The sequence below is a fragment of the Astyanax mexicanus genome, chromosome 21, assembly GCF_023375975.1.
Source record: "Astyanax mexicanus isolate ESR-SI-001 chromosome 21, AstMex3_surface, whole genome shotgun sequence".
NCBI classification, from domain to species: domain Eukaryota; kingdom Metazoa; phylum Chordata; class Actinopteri; order Characiformes; family Acestrorhamphidae; genus Astyanax; species Astyanax mexicanus.
The window spans coordinates 5,717,326-5,739,980 of NC_064428.1; the positions used below are offsets into that span (position 1 = coordinate 5,717,326).

Sequence of the window (22,655 nt, forward strand, 5' to 3'; positions counted from 1 at the left end):
ACTGCTTTTTTCTGCTGTGTGCACCTGCTGTGCCCTGTTTTACACTATTACTATTGCATGAAAAAAGCAAAAAAACGAAAAAACACATCAGTTTCCTCCAAGAGAACGTAGAGGAGTGAGGGCTGCTGATAGAGCCTGTGCTGTGCCCGTATTACAAAGGGAAACCTCTAAACACAAAGTCAGAATGAAATTTGCACCACAGCGGACCATGTGACCGTGGCGGCCCAATGGAGCTTGAGCTGTTAGGGTTAGGTTGCTTTTTTTTATAGAAGGGAAGAGTTAAACTTGTCACTTGGCTTGGGAGCCGCTATTCTGTGGGCCACCACAACCACAAACCAAAACTGCCACCAGTCACGGCTCCCTGAGCCCTGGAGAAAAGTGAGATAAAGATAGAGCGGGGGGACCAGACCGGACCGTACGATTAAAAACGAAAGAGAGAAGAAACTGAGAGAAGAGAGTGCTGAGTCTACGTGTTGATGTCAGATGTCAGTGTGAATCACCCGGATTACTAAAAAAAAAAAAAAAAAAACGAGAGCGAGAGAAGAGAGAGAGAGAGAGAGAGACAGAAACCACAGCGCGACATTTCTACTCCTTCTCTTTAGCACAAGGGTAAGCATCAGTCGACCGCAGTCTGACCGCCGATCACTATCTGCAGTGTCTCTCAACCATGCACAACACGCAAGGACACAACAACTGCCCTGATGCCACGACCGGACCATCACTGGATGACCATGGACTTGAGGGTGTTGAGGGTGTGGGCGTTGGTGTGTAACCCAGGGATTTTGTTCTGTAGACTTTCAGTTTATTTAGGGAGCACTGTGTAGTGGAGGTTGTCCATTGGTTCTAAAGTCTATAGACTTTTTTTTTACTGATCGTTTCTTAGACCATGCACACCTTCTTACACAAACTCACCATGCCTGTACCATTGGTCTTTCCAGGGCAAAGCAGCAGCACAGACTCAAACTTCAAAATTAGGAGCCAAGTCAAGTTGGAGGCGCTGGACTCCAGTGAAGAGGAGGACAGCGTTTTTGAGAAGCAGCCACTCGCCATGGCCTCGAACAGCATCTTCGAGACCTTCTCCTCCTATCAGTCTTGCTTCACCAGAGGTAAGTCATGTTACGTTTAATTTATATTTAGATTATATGTTGATACATTGCTCAGAATTTCAGAGACACACATTTGTGAAACAAGAAGTTGACGGCTTAAGTTCTTATCTTATCTTCTTAGCCTGACTGCAATCTAACAAACTAATAAGCATGATGGAAAGTAGAGGCAAAACATCCAAAACGTCACACTGGTTGGTTTGCTGTGTCAGTGGTGTACTGAAATCTCGTGGCTGAATCTGAAAACCACAGGTCTGTGGGTTACTGAGTGTTCCACTGGTTAACCTCACTCCACCAAGCAATAACACAGCGGGCTTTTACGAATGTACTGCAATGCCCTTTGTTCTCTGCAATGCTCCTGTGTAAAAAAAGAATAACATATTTGCGTTAGATAAAGTTTTCCTGTTTGTATATGTAAATATATATATATATTTTTATATAAGGATGTTATGGACAATGTTAATAATGTTCATTAAAGTGTGTTGCTTTGAGTAACTTTCACAAAAATAAAATATATATACATTTTTTTAGAAGAAAATGTTCGTTGAACATCTTTCTTGACAATTTCACAAAACACCTTTAAGTGGACCCTCCACAGTTTTGACCACTAAATAATAGAAGTTTGCCTGTTTTAAGACTTTTGACTTTAGTTTAGTTTAGTTGCTGGGTGTGAGAGGGAGGTTAAGGCTCATCACTGCAGCACAGCATTCTTTGCCTGTGTGTCAGACACCTGGGATGGACAACAGACTCAGTTTCTGCTCTTCACTCCCATGGAGAGACAGGGAGCTGGTGTTTTATAGATTTTATGATATTGAGATTGAGGTGGGGGGACAGATGAACTCATAAACACACCCAGAAATTAGAACCTGAAGGAGAATTGCACTGAGGAGTAATGGTGCATATTTAGCAAGCGATGATCTTAAATTGACCGCAACATTTTTTTTCCTTTCTATATCTTCTGCATTTACAGTAGCTGACATACCATACAGATAATCACATTTGTTTCCTGTAATTCACTGATGTTATTATATACTGGTATTAGTATAAATATAAGGCTAACATATTATTTTTACTACGCTAATTAGGTGCATAAGAATGATCAATATTCCATGGTATTGCAATATTTTCTTTTGCACTACTGTATCAATTTTAAAAACACAGTATAGATTTTTGTACAATAATTAGTAGTTCATATTGTTAGATTGGTTTTAGACAGTTGTTTAGTTTGTGCTAAACTCTGACTTGGTCATTAGATCATGCAATTGAGATTTGATAAAAAGTTAAATTATTTTTTACACATATATTATAAATGCATGTATCTTTTTATACTATAGCAGTTTTTTTACATACACTGTCCTAATGTTAATACTGCACATATAAGTCAAGTCAAGTCAATTCAAGTAGTTTTATTGTCAATACTGCATATGTACAGGACATACAGAGAATTGAAATTACATTACCCTCCTCCACAATTTTTACAGCAGGTACAGAATATATATATAATAAAAGAAGGAATGGGAGACACCCATGTATGTGTACAATACAGCAGGGACACAAATAGACATACATGAGACAGAAACAAGGTGCAGTAGTGGTGGGGGGTGAAATAAGATATATAAATATAAATAAAAAGAAATAATACATATAATATAAAAGAATATGAGACACTATATGTACAATACAACAAGAACACAATAGACATACGTAAGACGGAGGACAATAGTTTAATATTGATGGAGATTGAGATGGAATGACAGTATAAATAGAACCCGTATAACAGTAGTGCAAATATGGTATATAGCTTAAGGCTGGTAAAGTGAATGAGTGCGTAATTACTCATTTTGTTGGACAATATATCGCCCCAGAAATAATTGCAATACATCATAGTACTTGTCATTTAAAGCCACTAACATATTGGCAATATACTAGAATAATAATATTGCAATAACACATTTTTAAAAGCAATAAATGTTTAGTTATTTATTTCTTTCCCTAATAAAGACTGTTCTGTGTGTATGGATGTGCTGTTTTTGATGCACTGGTCATTGCACAACCTGCTAAAATACCTAAGATTTTAATTTGTATGCAAGCAAACATGCAATTAAACATAATTAATGTCAGCAAGAAGGTGAACAATGAAGGTCATGATGATTTATTGTACATTTTTGTACAGTATTGTAGGTTTCAGGTCAACTGTAAATGTTTTGTATTTTCATGAAGTCAAAATGTATGTCCAGTTATTACCTAGAACTCAATTGGGCACTTTGACTATTGTAGTATTTCCATAATTTGCCTTTTTTATTATTATTTAAGCTTATTATTTAAGTTTCTTTAGGTAGTTTTTGATGACACACATATTGATATTGATATTTTTACATGATGATGCACAAAAGCTTGAGATTTTCAATAGTGCAGTTTGTTTATTGGAGACAATACTTACACTCCTTCTTAAAAGTTTGTCTAGCAGCTTAAAAGCTTGCATTTTCAAAAACATAAAATACATCAAAGTACTACATGATGATGGTATGTCTGTTAAATTATGTATCATCGATGATGAGCATGGTTTTGTCATGTCTGCTTTGCTATATGTCTTCCTTTTCCTTTGATGATCCTATAATCTAGTGTTGGTGTGAATGCTCACTGCACGGCTGGGTTAAAAACAGAGGCCCAAATCCATCAGCAGCCAGCACAAGAGTATTGTATATCATTGCTGTCCAATCAAAAACAAATGTATTCAAAACAAACAAGCAACTTTACAGGAGAGATAAAAAAAACCTTCTAAACTTTCAATGGACGTCAATATAAAAAAGTTCATTTTTAGAACATTTTGAAGTGTTTCTATTGGTCTGTTCATTAATACATTTGGCACAGTGTAAAGGACAAGTTTGTCTGTTCAAATTATGTTATAAACAAAAATATGGGTAATTAAGGTCTATGAATTACCTTAAATTTACTATAAATTTGCTGTAGGTATTACATTTTCAGATGGTGCATATAATGCTTTTGGGAAAACACAGTGGCCCGTCGTAAACATCTAATCCAAGGAGAGAGCTAAGATTTGCAGAGAGCTAGCTAACATACTAACTTTAGCAGAGAGCTAGCGAACATACTAACTTTAGCTAGCTTAAACGAGCTAGCTAACATTACCAGGCATAGAACTAAGGTTAGCAGAGAGCTAGTTAACAATAACGGCTAGCTAACTAACATACTAACTTTATCAGCGAGCTAGCTAACATACCAACTTTAGAGCAAGAGAGCAAGCTAATATACAAACTTTAGCTAGCTTAAACGAGCTAGCTAACATTACCAGGCATAGACCTAAGGTTAGCGGAAAGCTAGCTAACGTTAGCGGCGAGTTAGCTAACATATTTACTGTACATACTAACTTTAGCGGTGAGCTAGCTAACATACTAACTTTAGCAGAGAGCTGGCTAACATACTAACTTTAGCTAGATAAAGCGGACTAGCTAATATTACCAGGGATAGAACTAAGGTTAGTGGAAATTTTGCTAACATACTAACTTTAGCAGCAAGCTAACCAAAATTAGCAGCAAGCTAGCTAACATACTAACTTAAGTAGTTAGCTAGCTAACATACTAACTTTAGGGGAAAGCTAGCTAACATACTAATTATAGCAATGAGCTAGCTAACATAATAACTTAAGCAGTGAGCTAGCTAACATACTAACTTTAGCGATGAGCTAGCTAACATAATAACTTAAGCAGCGAGCTAGCTAACATACTAACTTTAGCGATGAGCTAGCTAACATAATAACTTAAGCAGTGAGCTAGCTAACCTACTAACTTTAGCAATGAGCTAGCTAACATAATAACTTAAGCAGTGAGCTAGCTAACATACTAATTTTAGCGATGAGCTAGCTAACATAATAACTTAAGCAGTGAGCTAGCTAACATAATAACTTAAGCAGCGAGCTAGCTAACCTACTAACTTTAGCGATGAGCTAGCTAACATAATAACTTAAGCAGCGAGCTAGCTAACATACTAACTTTAGCGATGAGCTAGCTAACATAATAACTTAAGCAGTGAGCTAGCTAACCTACTAACTTTAGCAATGAGCTAGCTAACATAATAACTTAAGCAGCGAGCTAGCTAACATACTAATTTTAGCAATGAGCTAGCTAACATAATAACTTAAGCAGCGAGCTAGCTAACATACTAATTTTAGCAATGAGCTAGCTAACATAATAACTTTAGCTAGCTAAAGTGAGCTAGCAAACATACTAAATTTAGTATTAAACGAGTTAGCTAACATTACAAGGGATAGAATTAAGGTTAGCAAAAAGCTATCTAACATTAGTGGTGAGATAGTTAGCATAAAAACGTCAGTGGAAAGTTAGCTAACATACCAGGGAGAGAACTAAAGAAATGATGATTAATTTTTTTTGTCTTAAATAATATTTATTGAGTCTTAAAAAGCATAAATTTTACTTTTTTAAATGGTGCAGGAACCCTGTCAGATGCCAGTTTGTTTGTGTGCTCTGTGTGTGTGTGTGTGTGTGTGTGTGTGAGAGAGAGATCTGCAGGCTTGTCTCTGTTTCCTGACTCTCTGCTGCATGCACATTTACTGAGCCTCGTGAACGCTGTCAGTTAACACAGGAAGTTTATCAGTCGCACTTGACGCATGTTCACATGCGCTAACCGAGGTACTTTTCTGTTTCTCACAGACAAGCCTCCACTCTGTCCACAGTGCCTTACGGGTGACAGTTAAAAGGACCCTAAAAGTTCAGCATTATGTTTTTATTTGTTGTTTTCACATTAAAAGTATTTATTTATAATATTAGTCAAGGTAAAAAAAAACTAAATTAATTAAAGTAAAGTTTAGGAAAGCAGTTCTGTTAAAGGTTAGCGGTTTGTTTAGGTTTGAGGTTAAGTTTTGGGTGTGCCATTTTCCTTTTTTAGTTTAGCACTTTCCTTTTCTGTGTTATTTTGATCTTAAAGTTATTTATTGTAAAAGTGAAGCTTAAAAAATCATAAATTTTATAAATTTAGGAAAGCAGCTATATGAGAGTTAGGTTTGGGAATGGCAACATCCCTTAATATTTTATGTTTTACTTTGACCATAACATTATTTTTCATAATGTCATAATAGTCAAGATTAAATATTTATTTTTTATTTCTCAGGGTGAGGTAAAATGAAGTCCAAAAATGACATTAATAAAAAAATAAACCTTTTTCTAGAGTAAATAGCTGGTTAGGTATTGTTTCATATATATTTTTGTGTTATATTTATATGATATTTTACAAATTCAATGAGAAAATGTAACATTATTTACTAAAACATGCATAATGAATGACAGTTAACTATAAAAGTGAAGAAAAGCATATGGAAACCAGAATATGTTTTTTTAATATATTTTAGATTATTCAGAGTAGCTCCTCTTGTTTAAATAAGACAGTTTTGTACATCTCTGCTGAATTTTCTCAGTCAGTTTTATGAGGTAGAGTCACCTGGAATTCAGACTTTCAGTTAACAGCTGTGCTGAACTCATCAAGAGTTAATTACTTGAATTTCTTGTCTCTCAATAAAGTGTTTGAGAGCATCAGTTAAAGTAAAGTAGTGAAGAGGTAGAGTTACAGGTATACAGTGAATAGTGAATATTTCAGTAATGTTCGAATCCAGATTATGAGAAGCAACAACTACTCAACTAAGTAAAGAAAAAAAAACTCAAAACGTATCCTCAAGTTCAGTCTCAAAGACCATCAAAAAAGTTATGATGAAACTGGCTCTCATCAGAACCACCCCAGTAAAGGATAAGGATTTATCAGATTTACCAGCCTCAGAAACCACAAGTTAACAACAGCTCCCCAAATAAGAGCAGAAGAGTATGCTTGTTTAACACTTTTAAGTTACTACATGATTTCTTATGTGTTCCTTCATAATCTAAATCACTTCACTATTCATTTACAACCTGGGACAAAATAACTGCGAAAATCTACATCTTGAAAGTAAAAGTATTATAAAATTAGCTTTAGAACTATGTTTTATTGTATTATTTTGATATTAATTTGATTGCCTGCCAGAAGCCCTATTCCAACAGCCTTAGTAATGTAATTTCACTACTACAAGCCATCTATGAATTGTGACAGTTTTGCACAAAATAAATAACCTTAACATAAATGACTGTGATGGGAGCGGCTACTTGATTTAGACACTGATGTCGCTTCCAAAAATATGTGCATGATACCTTGCTACTAAACTCATAGTAATAGTGAAATTTTAAAGGTGTCAGAAGTGTTGCACTACTGGGGAGTCTTTTGGCTCATCTTCTGTATTTGAGTGTTGAGATTTGTCACAGACTTGAATGGATGGAGGTATCTGTTCCACGCAAAACAAAACTAAATACTGATTTCGATATCAATATGCACAAAAAATCCCACAGTTAGTTAGTCAGTGACAGATGCTGGAAATAGTGTATAGGCCTACTGAAATATGGGGAATATACTGTATTCCCCATATTGTGTTAATTATTGATATTCAATTACTGTTTTGATATACAGACATTCATGCTCAGATAACTTCATGATACCAAAAATGGTTTGTTCTAAACAACATTTATTTTTAAAGAGGCACTAAACTCTAAACCATATTTTTTCTATTAAAAAATGTTAAATATGTTCCTTTAAAGTAATAAATCACACCAGTTCTGCTTAAAATTTTTATAAACGTGTCCTGACCTTAAAAAAACACTTTTATTGTGGTAATTTCTGCCTCTGCAGCACCCTCTCAGGTTTAACTGTGCCATAGGCGAGGATGATGATGATGACATCACAATATGCAGATCAGTTAATCAATAATACCCCCCCAACCCCCCAACCCCCCCCGCTGACGTCCACTCATCTGCGTCTCACTTTTCACTGCTATCAGAGGCACACTGCTGCTGCTACGGCTCATCCAATCAGCTCTCACTCCTGCCCTGCCTCTAAACCCATACATCACCCAGTGCACCTTCCTTAACTACCCGTGCCATTTTTTTTTTTTTTGCCTTTTTCAAATTTGAACTGAGGGTGGAGTCAGCAAAAATCAGGAGGTTTAGAGATTCTTTAAAAGTGTAGTTTGAATAAGACTTTTATAAAAACATACTTAATTGTAATATAATAGTTTTATATGGAAACATTCAATCGTTTTACATAATATGTATTGCATCTCTTCAAAAAGAGCATCGTTTATATTTGCTAGTTTTTAATTTCGCAGCTGATACTGATTTAGTTAACCTGGTGAATTTATTAGTGGCTACAGACACTGCTGATTAAAAAGCTCATGCTATATATATATATATATATATATATATATATATATATATATATTTATATATATATATAGGTAATGTTGGTTGCACACTCTTGTGGAAGGTATGAGGACACAGTTGGTGGGTTTTGGTCTTTGTGGTTTCCCTGCACTCCCAGTTACGCTTCTCCTTTGCACTGGCAGCACACATGCAAGCCTGCACTCATATATGAAGATTCTCTGCTTATCTGCACTCACATATGAAGATTCTCTGCTTATCTCTTCTCTGTCTTTTCTGTGGTTTCCATTCATTGCATCGTTTCTGTCCTAAAATTCAGAACCCTGTGAACCCTGAAGCGTGCCCCAGCTTTCGCTTTCTGAGATCTTTGGTGCTGATCTCAGGTTTTTTCAGGCTCACATGTATTACAGACCTTATATCTAATGTGCGTTTGCTTGTTTCTAGTTACTTAAGTAGAAACATGCACTGAAAAAAATTAATCTGAGCGTTTCTACCTTTACATTAATATATCTAGTTTTTAATTACTCCACATTTGTCCAAAATACAAGACATTGTGTTTTTTCCTTCATATAATTTATTTATGTAATCCCAACAAATCTTTTTTTTAGGTATACAACAAACCTGCACAACAAACTAAATTCTTGTTATATTTACTAAGGTTTTAGTCACTACCTGTGTCGATGCTCTTTCTACAGTGTTGGTTCATGCAGCTTTCCTATAGGCTCCTGGTACCATATATTTGCATATTGGGTGTGGCCTCTTCCTTACTTACCATCTTTGTGTTGTCTGTTGCCCAAAGCTACCTTATCCTGGGCGTGCAGTAATTATAATATACATGTTGATTGGCAGGTCTCAGTGTTGTAGAGCTGTAAGAGCACATTAACGTTATTCTGTGTTTCTAGTGATCACAGTATGCTGACTCTGAGCTACAGAGTTCACTCTTTACCCAGTTTACTCCTGTACTGCTCCATTATTATACTGTTAAATAATATATATACTAAATATGTTAAGAATACTCATGGTTAACTTAAAATGATAAGTTATGTGAATATTACTGAAGTTTTATTAACTTGTTTATTAAAGTGTGTGTTAAAATAAAGATGAATTGTTAGTTTATTTGATTATTAGATTTTTTAAAAAAGGACAAATTAAACACTTAAGTTGAGTTAACTCAGCTTTTTAAGGCAGCAGTGTACAAGAGAAAATTAAGTTGACAATACTTAAATTTCCCATGTAGTGTCAATGGACTCTTTTAAGTTGACGCTACCTGAAAAAGTATGTTAGCACAACTGGAGAAAATTAAGTAGTAAATACAATGACTTCTCTTGCTTGATCTACCTAATTATCTGATGCAAAAAGTTGACATGATTTTTTTAAGTAGATCAAGCACACTATTTTTTTCAGTGTGGGGTAGATAGCATTGTGCAATGCTGTAACATGAGGAGCGCTATTAGGGTGATGATCAGAGTGATTTTGCATGGTTGCTTTAGTAACAAAACCTAACGAATAAAAATATGTCCTGATATCTTGTCCAATATGGTCTGAATTGAACTCTTTTTATTTTTCCAAATCGTTTCTGTGCGGAGTGCTGAGTTTGCATAAACGTAAGCCAGTTGGAATCATAAAGGTACATTTGGTAATAATTCTTAGGAAAATATATGTGCACAGCTGGTCACTGCTGCATACCACGACCCATTTAACAATGATTTACACATTCACACTTTGATACCTCCAACACTTTAGAGTTTAATATATTTTTAAATCATACATACATACATACATACACTTGTTTAGAAGCAGTGCTGTATGGTCCAGACAAGCTTCTTTTTTATTTTCTTATCTTATAAAAGACTGTATTACTGTTTATCACTTCTCCTGTCAGACCTCCTCTAATTCTAATTCGCTTCACTGCTGAAACTGAAACTCAGTCCAATCATGTTAATCTGAGCTAAAGGCTAAAGCTGCTGTTTCCATGTGGGTCAGCCAGACACGACTCTTCCTGTAGCAGTTTTTTTCTCCAGTTTCATAGTATTTTGAAGGTGTAGGAAACAGTTCTCACCCCTCTCTGGCTTCATCTGTAATTTTTCTAAAGAAAAGAAAGACTTCTACTTTTAATATTTACATACATTTACATACGTTTTCTGTGTCTTTTTCTAGTAAAGAGTAACAGCAGTAACGCCATCTGTTTCAGCCCTGTTTTACTTCAGAATAAGACCATGGAAATTTATTTTTTAAATCCATTTCCAAATCTCAGTTTATTTCCATTTCTACTTACCAGCTGTTTCTATTTTTTTTTACAATATTAAAATTACTTTTTTCATTTTTACTTTAAATGTTTTGTTTGTCTTAAATATCCTGCCTTAAATGCAACATTTTGTACAAGGGATTTTGTACCATTTTCTGTTATTGACTGAACCTTAATGTACTGTACATACCCATATATACAGTACAGGCCAAAAGTTTGGACACACCTTCTCTTTTTCAATGCGTTTCTTTATTTTCATGACTATTTACATTGTAGATTCTCACTGAAGCATCAAAACTATGAATGAACACATGTGGAGTTTTATGTACTTAACAAAAAATGAGCTGTCCTCCACAGTCACCGGACCTGAACCCAATCCAGATGGTTTGGGGTGAGCTGGAGCACAGAGTGAAGAAGACAAAGGGGCAACAAGTGCTAATAAACACCTCTGGGAACTCCTTCCTTCAAAACTTTTCATTTCAGGTGGCCACCTCTTGAAGCTCATTGAGAGAATGATGCCAAGAGTGTGCAAAGCAGTAATCAGAGCAAAGGGGGGCTATTTTGAAGAAACTAGAATATAAAACATGTTTTTAGTTATTTCACCTTTTTTTTGTTAAGTACATAAAACTCCACATGTGTTCATTTATAGTTTTGATGCTTCAGTGAGAATCTACAATGTAAATAGTCATGAAAATAAAGAAACGCATTGAAAAAGAGGAGGTGTGTCCAAACTTTTGGCCTGTACTAGTGTGAGGCAGTGGCCTCTACATAGTAATGTCATATCAAGAGCTTGCTGTGAAGACACAAATGCTATGCCATGTCACACCATGTGCCCGCACCGTTAAAATAGCGTCAGAGTTTAGTAATAAATCTACTCTTAAGGGTGTGGTGGTCTGAAAGTGAGGTGTGTTCAGGTCCATTTCTGCTGTGTTTCTATTTTGGTGGGGGAAAACACAGGAGCTCCTGACTGATTAAAACCCTGACAACAGTCAATCATCAGAGTCCATTCCTAGCACCAGCACTTGTACTCCACCACTCAGTAAACACATACAACGGACAAACTGCAGAGCACAAACCCAACACAAGACCCAACTACTGAGAAGGATTTAATTCTGATAGTGTTCATTTAAAGCACCGGAACTTTTCTTGTCTTTACGGTATGTGCGCTCTGCGGCACAGTGAACCTCCAATCACGTGTGGTGTAAAATCTTCAAACGCTCTCCTCTGCCAATCAAATTTGTGGCAGACCGCTGCCCTGGCTAGTGAATTGGGACGCGGCCGCAAAAAAACGCCTTTATAAAGAGAAAAACGAAAACGGGCGGAAACTAAAGACACACCGAGCGCGAGAGAGAGAGACAGGGGAGAAAGCGAGACGCGTGTGATTGGGGAAGAGCGGAGGGGGAATGGGTAAGAGAGCGGTGTGTGTGTGTGTGTGTGGAGGAGATGAGGTGGAGAGAGAGAGAGAGTAACGCACAGTGACTTAAATAAGTAACTTTAATCTGATTACTGGATTGGAAATAGTAACGCGTTAGATTACTTGTTACTGAAAAAAAGGGTCAGATTAGAGTAACGCGTTACTAAGTAACGCGTTACTGACATCACTGCCAAAGACACACTGACACACCCTATATCCAGCTTTGCAATGTGCAATTAATGTCTCGCATATACAGTAGATCACTAAAATAGAGCCAATGATCTTCACAAGACCTATAAAAAGGTCAGGGGCATCTTGATCAAGACCTACATGGATTGCATCAATAGGCCTTGATCAAGGTGCCCATAACCTTTTTGGTAGACATGTTTTTTTTTTTTCTTACTACAGTTTTGATAGATAATGGCCACTGTATACCAAAATACCAAAGTGTCTGATATGTCCAAACCTTTATTAGTAAATAGCCCACTAGATCCAATCTCAGCAGAATCCATGAAGGAACTAACTCTAATATCTCATATAAGGTCACAGATGGCCTATTAGGCCTATGGTTTCAGGTGTGTATAAACATGTTTGTTGCAACTACAGCTCTGGATAAAACTAATAGACCACTTCAGTTTCTGAATCAGCTTCTCAGATTTTAGGTATATAGGTATAGATATAGGTATATTTTTGAGTAAAACATATAACATATAAATATGTAACATATACTTTGTTGTTTTATTCTATAAACTACAGCCAACCTTTCTTTTAAATTCCAAATAAAAATGTTGTTATTTAGAGCATTTATTTGCAGAAAATGAGAAATAGCTATCAATATTTGTTTTTATGCACCTTGGCATCATGTTCTCCTCCACCAGTCTTACACACTGCTTTTGGATAACTTTATGCCACTCCTGCTCCAAAAGTTCAAGCAGTTCAGCTTGGTTTGATGGCTTGTGATCATCCATCTTCCTCTTAATAATATTTAAGGAATATCAAAGAAACTCATCATTTTTTTTAAGTGGTCTCTTTTATTTTTTTCCAGAGCTGTATACTCAATAACTGTATGAGATATTTGGACAGATATTGTGCATTAACTATTTGGGGCATGGTGATTTTTTTTAAATAGGGACAGTTACAAATGTAGCACACAGGAAGTGATGTAAGTACTAGAGATGTATCTGCACAGCTGGGCCTGGCCCTGCTAACACTGATGTTTAACCTGCAGCCCAGTGGACATTTTATGGCTATTTGATTATAATTTCATTTTTGAGCACATACACTGAGCTGTATGGCTTTGGTTTCAGCCTGCTACCATTATTAAATAAAATACGCAAATGATGTAATCAACACCACTCACGGAACATGTTTCACTAGCACTTGATGTGTCCACTAGCACCTCAACGTATCCTCTTCTATTTCAATGGAGAGAGCCGCCACTTGCTGTGGGGCATTCTGGGTTGTATTGCATTGAATGCTGCCTCAGCAACAAATGAATCCGGCGGCATCCAGCCAATCAGGGAACAGCAGTCTGCGACTTCACACACAGAACAATTGCTTTTTAACCACAGAAAAGACGTTGTAAATGGTGGAATATGGATTCATATAACAATAAACTACAGTGAGGCTGATTTATAATCTCAAAATCCTAAACTTATATTTTTTAACTTCTGAAGAAATGACCTTTGACCTTTCAGCTAAATACACTTATTCACACCTATTCACCCCTTTTTCACCAACTTCTTTATTTCTCGTCCACTTCACTCCCACTTCACTTTTTTACCGTTTTCCCATCAAACTTGTCCTTGCCTCTTTCCTCCTCCTCCACTCCATCCATCCTTTCTGGCACCTCGAGGCCTGGTTTCCAGACCGTATATCTGTGTGTGTTTAGCTAAAGGTGATAGCTTTATAAGGTTGTTTTCATGCCCATGTGGACCACAGCCTCGCTTATGAGGGATTTACGGCCGTGCCCGGGCCTCGTGTCCGACGCTGGAGCACGGAGCCGAAGGGCCTGCATCCTAGAGGCCGAACGCCTGCCCTTAGCTGATTCTGGTTATCAGCATCCACAGGCACCCTATGAGGAAGCTAGCCACCCTGTCAGGTCCCCACAAATTCAAAAAGTGACTTACAAAGGACTATAATTTCTTTATTTTTGTCAGCTGGGGACTTGGTGCAGCTCCTGCACTTGGGGGACGTAACCAATACACTGCAGTTTTATCCAGTGGGAATATAGGAACATCTATGAGGCACCAGCAGTAATTTATTTCAATAGACTGCTAAATGTTGTTAATAAACCTTTTAACTTGACCATGCATTTTTAACATACAGTAAAAGTAAAAGCAAAAGTTTATGGCACCATAGAAAATCCATTTAATCCATTTATCTCAGCAATATGAGTGTTTTTAATCTAAAAAAAAAAAGCACCACATAATATATAAACAGATGCAAATATTTATACATACAGTAAAACATAACAAGCAATTCTCATTATTAACTAAGCATGTTATATCCTGTGAGCCTGAAGCTGAAGAACAACGTGTATATGCCATGAATGTGTATATTATGTTCAGTTCCGTCAGCAGCTCACCTGATTTACCACATGTACCAGTAATTTACCACCAAACCAGGTGTTGATTAATATGATGAGAACTAGAAATATTAACTCAATTAAACTCATATTAGGAGAGATGATGAGATGTTTTAAGGAAAACAGGGCTGTGAAAGCTGTAACTGCTTTTTGTAAAATTGCTGTTTGTATTTAGTGTAATCCTGTAATGAGTTTTACTGAGATAATAAACACTTACTTCACAATACTGTGTATTTATGTAACACTCTCAGTGAATACACTCTCAGAAATAAAGAAACATGATGGTAAAAACTCTACTACAAAGAAAAAAGGAAAAAAAAAACTGTACCTTATCAATAAATGTATTTTTTAATACCTCTGTAGGTAAGAAATTAAAAAAAAAAAGTATATAGATTGTACTTCATTGATTTTTTTGTTTATGCTACATTGGTTACATTAAGTTAAGTTGCCAATAAAGAATTGCAAAATTACAGAAATTCAGGCCTATTTATACTACTTTAGTAAAGTTCCTGTGATCCTCCTCCTAATGTATGTTTTGCTATCAGACAGTACAATATACTACATATCAAAAGCATATCTTAGTTTTTTATTTTCTCTTTTTTACCTGTTTTTCAATGTTGTGTATTTTGTATGTTTTATTTAATGCTTATTTTGCACTTTTTAAGGTGTCCTTGAGTGACAGAAAGGCGCCTGAAATAAAATATATTATTATTATATAAGGTTAAGGTGCATTTAATAGACATTCAGAGTGTTAGTCAAATGTTATTTAAGCATCTATAAAGCATCCATAATGAACCATTCAAACCCTTTTCCTAGTTTAATTTTAAAGGTACATAATCTACAAAAATGTTTTTATAAGAATACTAAAAGAAAGAATCATAATTGTCATTTTTAAGATACAATTGGTATGTTTACTGTGGCAGCCCTCTATGGCAATCTACAATATAAAGCTCTGGGGAAAAAAATAAGAGACCACTTAAGTTTCTGAATCAGTTTCTCTGATTTTGCTATTTATAGGTTTATGTTTGAGTAAAATGAACATTGTTGTTTTATTCTATGAACTACAGACAACATTTCTCACAAAATACAAATAAAAATATGGTCATTTAGATAATTTATTTGCAGAAAATTATAAATGACTAAAGTAGAGCTGTCAGACCTTAAATAATGCAAAGAAAACAAATTCATATTCATAAAGTTTAAGAGTTCAGAAATCAATATTTGGTGGAATAACCCTGGTTGGTTTTTAATCACAGTTTTCATGCATCTTGGCATCATGTTCTCCTCCACCAGTCTTACACACTGCTTTTGAATAACTTTATGCCACCACTCCTGGTGCAAAAATTAGATTTTTTTTTGTTGTTTGATGGCTTGTGATCATCCATCGTCCTCTTGAGTATATTCCAGAGGTTTTCAATTTGGTAGAATCAAAGAAACTCATCATTTTTAAGTGCTCTCTTATATGTACCATGTACCATTTTAAAAAGGTTACTAAAGACACAGGTGCTCATTCTTCTCTATAAGTAAAAGTAAACATCTACCACAATTACAAGCAATTGCACCACTTTAGGTACAGAATGGTATTTTTTTTTTCTGAGAGTGTAATCTGATAATATTGTGATCCTCCTCCTAATGTATGTTTTGCTATCAGACAGTACAATATGCTACATATCAAAAGCATATCTTAGTGCAGCACTTCAGAGCAGCCTACAGGCATTTCTGGACCCTCTGGGACTATAATACTTGATCTACCACAACGCAAAATACCAATAAGTGCTGATGTCACTATAACAGACTCGGGTGACAGTAGGAGCCAAGCTGCTGGTCAGTGGCTGGGGAGTTATTGAATTTCCTGTCCGGATTGGGCCCAGTGTATCGCTCTGGCTGGATGGATTTTTGCCCCCACTGGCCTGCTTCCTTTACAGGGACTCGCTGACTGGAGGCCTTTGGTACTGCTGATATTGAGCCTGCTGTCCACTAGACAAGCTGGCAGGCTGCTATCGAGCCCCAGCTCCGGTCGGACAACAGCGGGACGAGGAGGTAGCCAGCGGCGCCACTGCTGAGCACCAGGATCCAATAGGAGTGCAGATAAAGGTGCGGAAAAATGACCGATGGAGACCTGAATGAGCAAGGGGACTCAAAGTCCTGTATTTTAAAGTATATGATAAGTAATTATTCCTTAATTACGCAATACCAACCTGTTGTGATATATAAATTTATGACAAATAGATCAGGATAAATGTTTCAGAATTTCACAATTTGAATAGTTTTCACAGTACCACTTTAAAATAAGACTATGTTTATAAAGGGTTGATAAATGGTTTACAATTTGTTTATTAATGGTTACTAATTAGGTTGTAAATGCCTTAAATATCATTAATAATCAGTTATAACACATACATAGAAAGGGCAACAATATAGATGGCTGTGGGTTCACTATTTCACAAACAACAGGTCATAGTTGCCCTTTCTATGTATGTATTATAACTGATTATTAATGATTTTAAGGCATTTACAACCTAATAATAAACTAATAGTAAACCATTTATAAACCCTTTATAAAGGTAGTCTTGTTTTAAAGTGGTACCGTTTTCACAAATTTGTTAGTGATTTATTTTAAGTGATTTCATGAATAAAGAAATGTAATACTAAAGAAGTTAATGGAAACAATGAGAAAAATGAAAGAAATAAAAAACTGAGAAAACAGAAACTGAAAGAATATAATTTTTCCCGAAAGAGAGAGAGGTTGTAATGTGTAATTAGTTGATGTTGAACAGTGAGAGCTTACTCTTACAACCTAATCAGATACTCAAAGGAGGTGCATTTAAAAATGCAAAGGAGTATCGACTGACTGACCACATCATATCACATCAACACATTGGCTGGTTGGCTATTGATCTAGCTAAACCTCAAATTAAACTGAAAAGTGGTTCAGAGCGATTCTGCATCATTAGGAGTAACGGAAACAAATGATGCATCTGCTTCTTCCGTGTTTTCTGCTTCTAAAAGAGCTAGTTTTACTAATGGATTCTGCTGAGAACTTGGAAAAACTTACTAAGATTAGTTTCTTTTTTTATCAGCCTTGCTCTGTAGATGAGTGTAAATAGAAATATAATGGCTCAGAGAGGATGGCGCTGTTTCTGGATGGTGTTGACTCATGGCTTCTTCTTTGCATGATCCAGCGTTAACCTGCATTAATGGTTTACAGCACAGTAAACTGTGTTTCTGGAAGTGTTTCTGAGCTCATGTAGGGATTTCCAGTACAGAATCAGTGCAGCCTGTCATTAATAAAGTATACCTGAGGGCCCAAAGATCACCAGCATTAGGTACAGATTGTTATGTACTGTAGCTTTTGGGATATCCTAAGTATTTGCAAATTTATGTAATTTTTTTTTTTTTTCTGAAATTGTTACAGATGTTCTAGATGCAGCTTTTTGCAGATTGGTGAACCTCTTCACATTTTTGCACCTGAGAGACTTTTTAAAATACTTAAAAACTGTTTCTATACCCAGTCAATTGAACCTAATGCCGTTGTTTATTTAGGTAACACTTGCTATTTCTATATAAAAATATATATTTTGTTTTTTACTTGCATTCATTTTAATGTTGCACAGCATCACAACTATATTTGAATTGGGGTTGTATACCCACCCGTACTTAAAACTCTATCATTTTTGATTAATAGGGACTTTCTACCAAGCACAAGCAAAAGTTAATACATTTAAAAATGACAAAAGTATTAACGATAAAAATAACAGAGGTGTCAGTGTCACGTCTATTGTAGACTGTGTAGTCCAAAACCTGGACTCCTCCGTATCTGTCAATGGACAATCTCTACCTCAGGACTCCAACTCCCAGAATGCATCTGTCTCTGACACGTGTTTTCAGGTGTTTGTGTTTATCTTAGGGTATATAAATCAGTCTCTTTTCATATGTTGTCCATGAAGTATTGCCACTGTTATCCAGCGACATACCGAACATTCTTTATCTGTTTGTATTACCGTGTGTCAGGCCCGTCCAGCCAAGCCAAGCACCCTATGCCCAAATAAGGACTTCCCCTAATTAGAGCACACACACACACACACACACACACACACATACACACACACACACACACACTCTGAGAGGCACTCCATGCCCATATATGGACTTCCTCTAATCAGGGCACGCTCATGCAGTCATCCAGCCCTGATTAGAGATCAGCTTCACCTGGGCAGAGTTGCTTATAAGCACGCTGCTCCTCTCTGCTGTTGCCGAGTATTGGTCGCTCTCATGGTCTGTGTTTCCTTGTGGTTCCAGCCTGTTTGCTACTCTACAAAGCGTTCTATCTCCCAAGCCTGTCTTCCCTAGTTCCTGTTTTTTCCTTGGACTCCTCCCGGCCTAAGTGTCCCTGTTTTATTTCTTGTTTTGTTTGTTTGCCCTGTTTACTTTCTTAGTCTAGCCATTTTCCTAAGCTCTGCTTAGTAGTTTTCTGTTTGCTATTTTGTAGTCTAGTCCCTTTGTTTTTCCCCATTCCCCTTACTACTTCCTGGTTTTATTGTTTTGGCCGTTCCACTTATTCCTTAGTCCCTGTTTCTTTTGGCCCAGTCCCGTTTACTTTGTCAGTGTTTATATTTGTTTTCAGTTTTGCCCGACTTTAGTGTGTTGCTCTAGTCCTCTTTTATATTGTTTATTTTGTTGTTTATTTCAATAAATTTTACTGCTTCGTTCTACATCCCAGCAGTGTCTCTTATTTTCTCTCTGCCTGTTTACAGTCAGGCATGACACCGTGTATGACCTGTTTTTCCCTTTTTGACTGCGTTTTTGTCTCACCCTTTCTGCTGTGTTAACTTAGTGCTCTTCCGGTTTTCTGACTCTGTATTTTGGCTCAGGTTCACTCTTTTTGTCTAGCCTAGCGATTTGGCTCTGATGCATTGGTTTATTGTCTCTCTGGTTCTGAACCTCACCTATTCTACGACTACGTTCTTTGTATTTGCCCCTTTTATTAAAGCCTCAACTACAGTAGTTTTTCCCCCGTGCATCTGACTCCGCTCTGTAACGTTACAGTCAGGTAACTTAACTTAATTAGAAATACCCATGGTTATTTATACTTTACTGGAGTAATTATTTTATTTTTTTAGATGACTTTCTACTTTCACTTCTTACATTTTCACACAAATATCTGAACTTTCTACTCCTTACATTTTAATAAAAACAGCCTCGTTACTCCTATTTCACTTCAACTTGTTTTTATTCAGTTTCTCATCGTTCAATAAAACCCCTATCCAGATAAATCTCTCCTTCCAGATAGAGAGAATCTGATTGTGATTGGATGTAGAGAAGTATAAACATATACCATTCCGACTCCCTATTGGTTTATACTGTGATTCATCACACCTGCACACGATCCGTGCAGAGACTCAAGAGAACTCCAGACAAACCCGAGTCCAACTAAACTTTAACTTTAATATATTTAGATTCTACTAAAAATAAATAAATTCATTTACAATCAGCATATATGCAGCTGAAACACAAGAGATAAGATATATAGTCATTATGGCTTTTAGTAAAATGTGTTTTGGGGAGGGGAGGGTTAGTGCACTATAGGACTCTTAATGTCCTCTTAAAAGCTTCATTTCTTCCCCCTACATTACTTTTACTTTTATACTTTAAGTAGTTTTAAAACCAGCACTTTTACACTTTTACTTAAAGAGTAAAAAGCTTTGCTTTAGGAAAAACACCACTGGTTAAATAGTTAATTTAATTAAATTGGATTTTTTTAATCTACAGTACCAGTCAAAAGTTTGGACGCACCTTCTCGTTTGATGTTTTTATTTATTTATTTTTTTTCCTACATTATAAATTAATACTGTAGTCATTCAGACTATAAAGGGACACATAATGAATCATTTATTAAATTAAAAGTGTTAAACAAACCAAATACTCTGTGAAGAAGCTTTTAGGTGCTCTTATCTGGGGAGCTGTTTGGTAACTTGTGGTTTCTGAGGCTGGTAACTCTGATGAACTTATCCTGTGCAACAGAGGAAACTCTTGCTCTTCCTCTTCTAGGGCGGTCCTGATGAGAGCCAGTTTCATCATAATGTTTTTGATGGTCTTTATGACTAAACTTGAGGATAGTTTAAATTTAAGTTCTTTAAATTTTTGATTTTTGAATTGACTGACCTTCATTTCTTAAAGTATTTTTTTCTGTATTTAGTTGAGTGGTTCTTGTTTCTTATAATCTGGATTAGAACATTACTCAAATATTCACTATTCACTGTATACCTGTAACTCTACCTCTTCACTACTTTACTTTAACTGATGCTCTCAAACACTTTATTAAGAGACAAGAAATTCAAGTAATTAACTCTTGACGAGTTCAGCACAGCTGTTAACTGAAACCCTGAATTCCAGGAGACTCTACCTCATAAAACTGACTGAGAAAATCCAGCAGAGATGTGCGAAACTGTCTAATCTAAACAAGAGGAGCTACTTTGAAGAATTTGAAATATAAAACATATTCTGTTTTGTTTAACACTTTTTGTTTACTAAATAATTACATATGTTTTAAAAACAAAAAAAAACACTGAATTTAAGGTGTGTCCAAACTTAATAATAAACAACTGCAACAAAATTGTGTTCTGTTCTGTACACAACAGTAACTTATTAAGACCAAGAAGTTTGTATCAAACAATAATAATATATAAATAAATGTTTTAACAAAAAACAAATCTACCACAAAACCATAACATATTATACAAAAATAACCTTAAAGCCGGGGGGTCCAAACTACGGCCCGCGGGCCATTTGCAGCCCGTTTCCTTTTGTGGAGCGGCCCGCGAGGTATTTTAGAAATAGAATGAAAGTTGGCCCGCTGTTAAGCAGGTTTTTATAATGTGAGATTCAAAGTTTGAACGCTAGGTGTCAGAAACGGGCCAAAGAGTCTAAAAGCGGAGAGGGTGCGCATTTCTAGCGCCAAAAAATGGGCCAAAGAGTCTAAAAACAGAGAGAGTGCGCATTTCTAGCATAGAAAAACGTGGCAAAAGAGTCTAAAAGCGGAGAGAGTGCGCATTTCTAGCATAGAAAAACGTGGCAGAAGAGTCTAAAAGCGGAGAGGGTGCGCATTTCTAGCGCAGAAAAACGGGCCAAAGAGTCTAAAAGTGGAGAGGGTGCGCATTTCTAGAGCAGAAAAACGGGCCAAAGACTCTAAAAGCGGAGAGAGTGCGCATTTCTAGCGCAGAAAAACAGGCCAAAGAGTCTAAAAGCGGAGAGAGTGTGCATTTCTAGCGCAGAAAAACGGGCCAAAGAGTCTAAAAGCGGAGAGAGTGCGCAGTTCTAACGCAGAAAAACGGGCCAAAGAGTCTAAAAGCGGAGAGGATGCGCATTTCTAGCACAGGAGAACGGGCCAAATAGTCTAAAAGCGGAGAATGTGCGCATTTCTAGCACAGAAAAACGGGCCACAGTGACTTCAAATATATTTCTCCTTCTGGCCCCCAACAAAAAAAGTTTGGACACCCTTGCCTTAGCTTTAAAGTAAATAGCCAAACAAATACAAAACATACTGCATTTAAAAATATAGCTATTATTACGCAATTGATTTGAACATTTTAATGATATTATTGTGTTTGATACAATATGACACATCTCTACTTGAAAGCAAACCTGAAAATACGTGTTTTTATTAGTTTGCAGCTTGTAGTTACTCATTTTACCCCCTCCTTTCTCTCAGAACAGGCCTGATGGGCTCAGGGCCATGTGTCAAACGCAGGGCGACGCACATGTTCTCACAGTGTCATAAAACTGCGAGAGGAGAGAAAGCCTCCACAGCGCAAACTCGAATGCACAAACCACAGAGAAGCTTTTGCTGGTGCAGATAAGAGGTTGTGAATCTCCTCCCACCCCATCCCCCCTTCCTGTCAGCCGGCGAGAGCAGGGTTGGGAGGGAGACGTTGTTTTCTGTTCGAAATAACCGTACTGCTGTCAATCAGAACTGAGCTTCTGAGTTTTTCCGAGTTTCTTTTTTTTTAACCTGAAGCTTTTTGTCACCTTTTTTTCTTTAAAA

General features: G+C 36.4%; 1 protein-coding gene across 3 annotated transcripts in view; it reads left to right on the plus strand.

Moving 5' to 3' along the window:
• Window positions 1-313: 313 nt before the first annotated feature.
• Window positions 314-22,655, plus strand: part of runx1 (RUNX family transcription factor 1) — a 99,484-nt gene continuing 77,142 nt past the window's right edge. For 2 of the 3 annotated variants that reach the window (XM_022674962.2, XM_022674964.2), the window contains exons 1-2: window positions 314-764; window positions 939-1,106. In XM_022674962.2, coding sequence (XP_022530683.2) covers window positions 668-764; window positions 939-1,106 — 265 coding nt within the window. In that variant the 5' untranslated portion in view covers window positions 314-667. The remainder of the gene's footprint in view (window positions 765-938; window positions 1,107-22,655) is intronic. The other variant, XM_022674965.2, reaches the window with a different exon arrangement.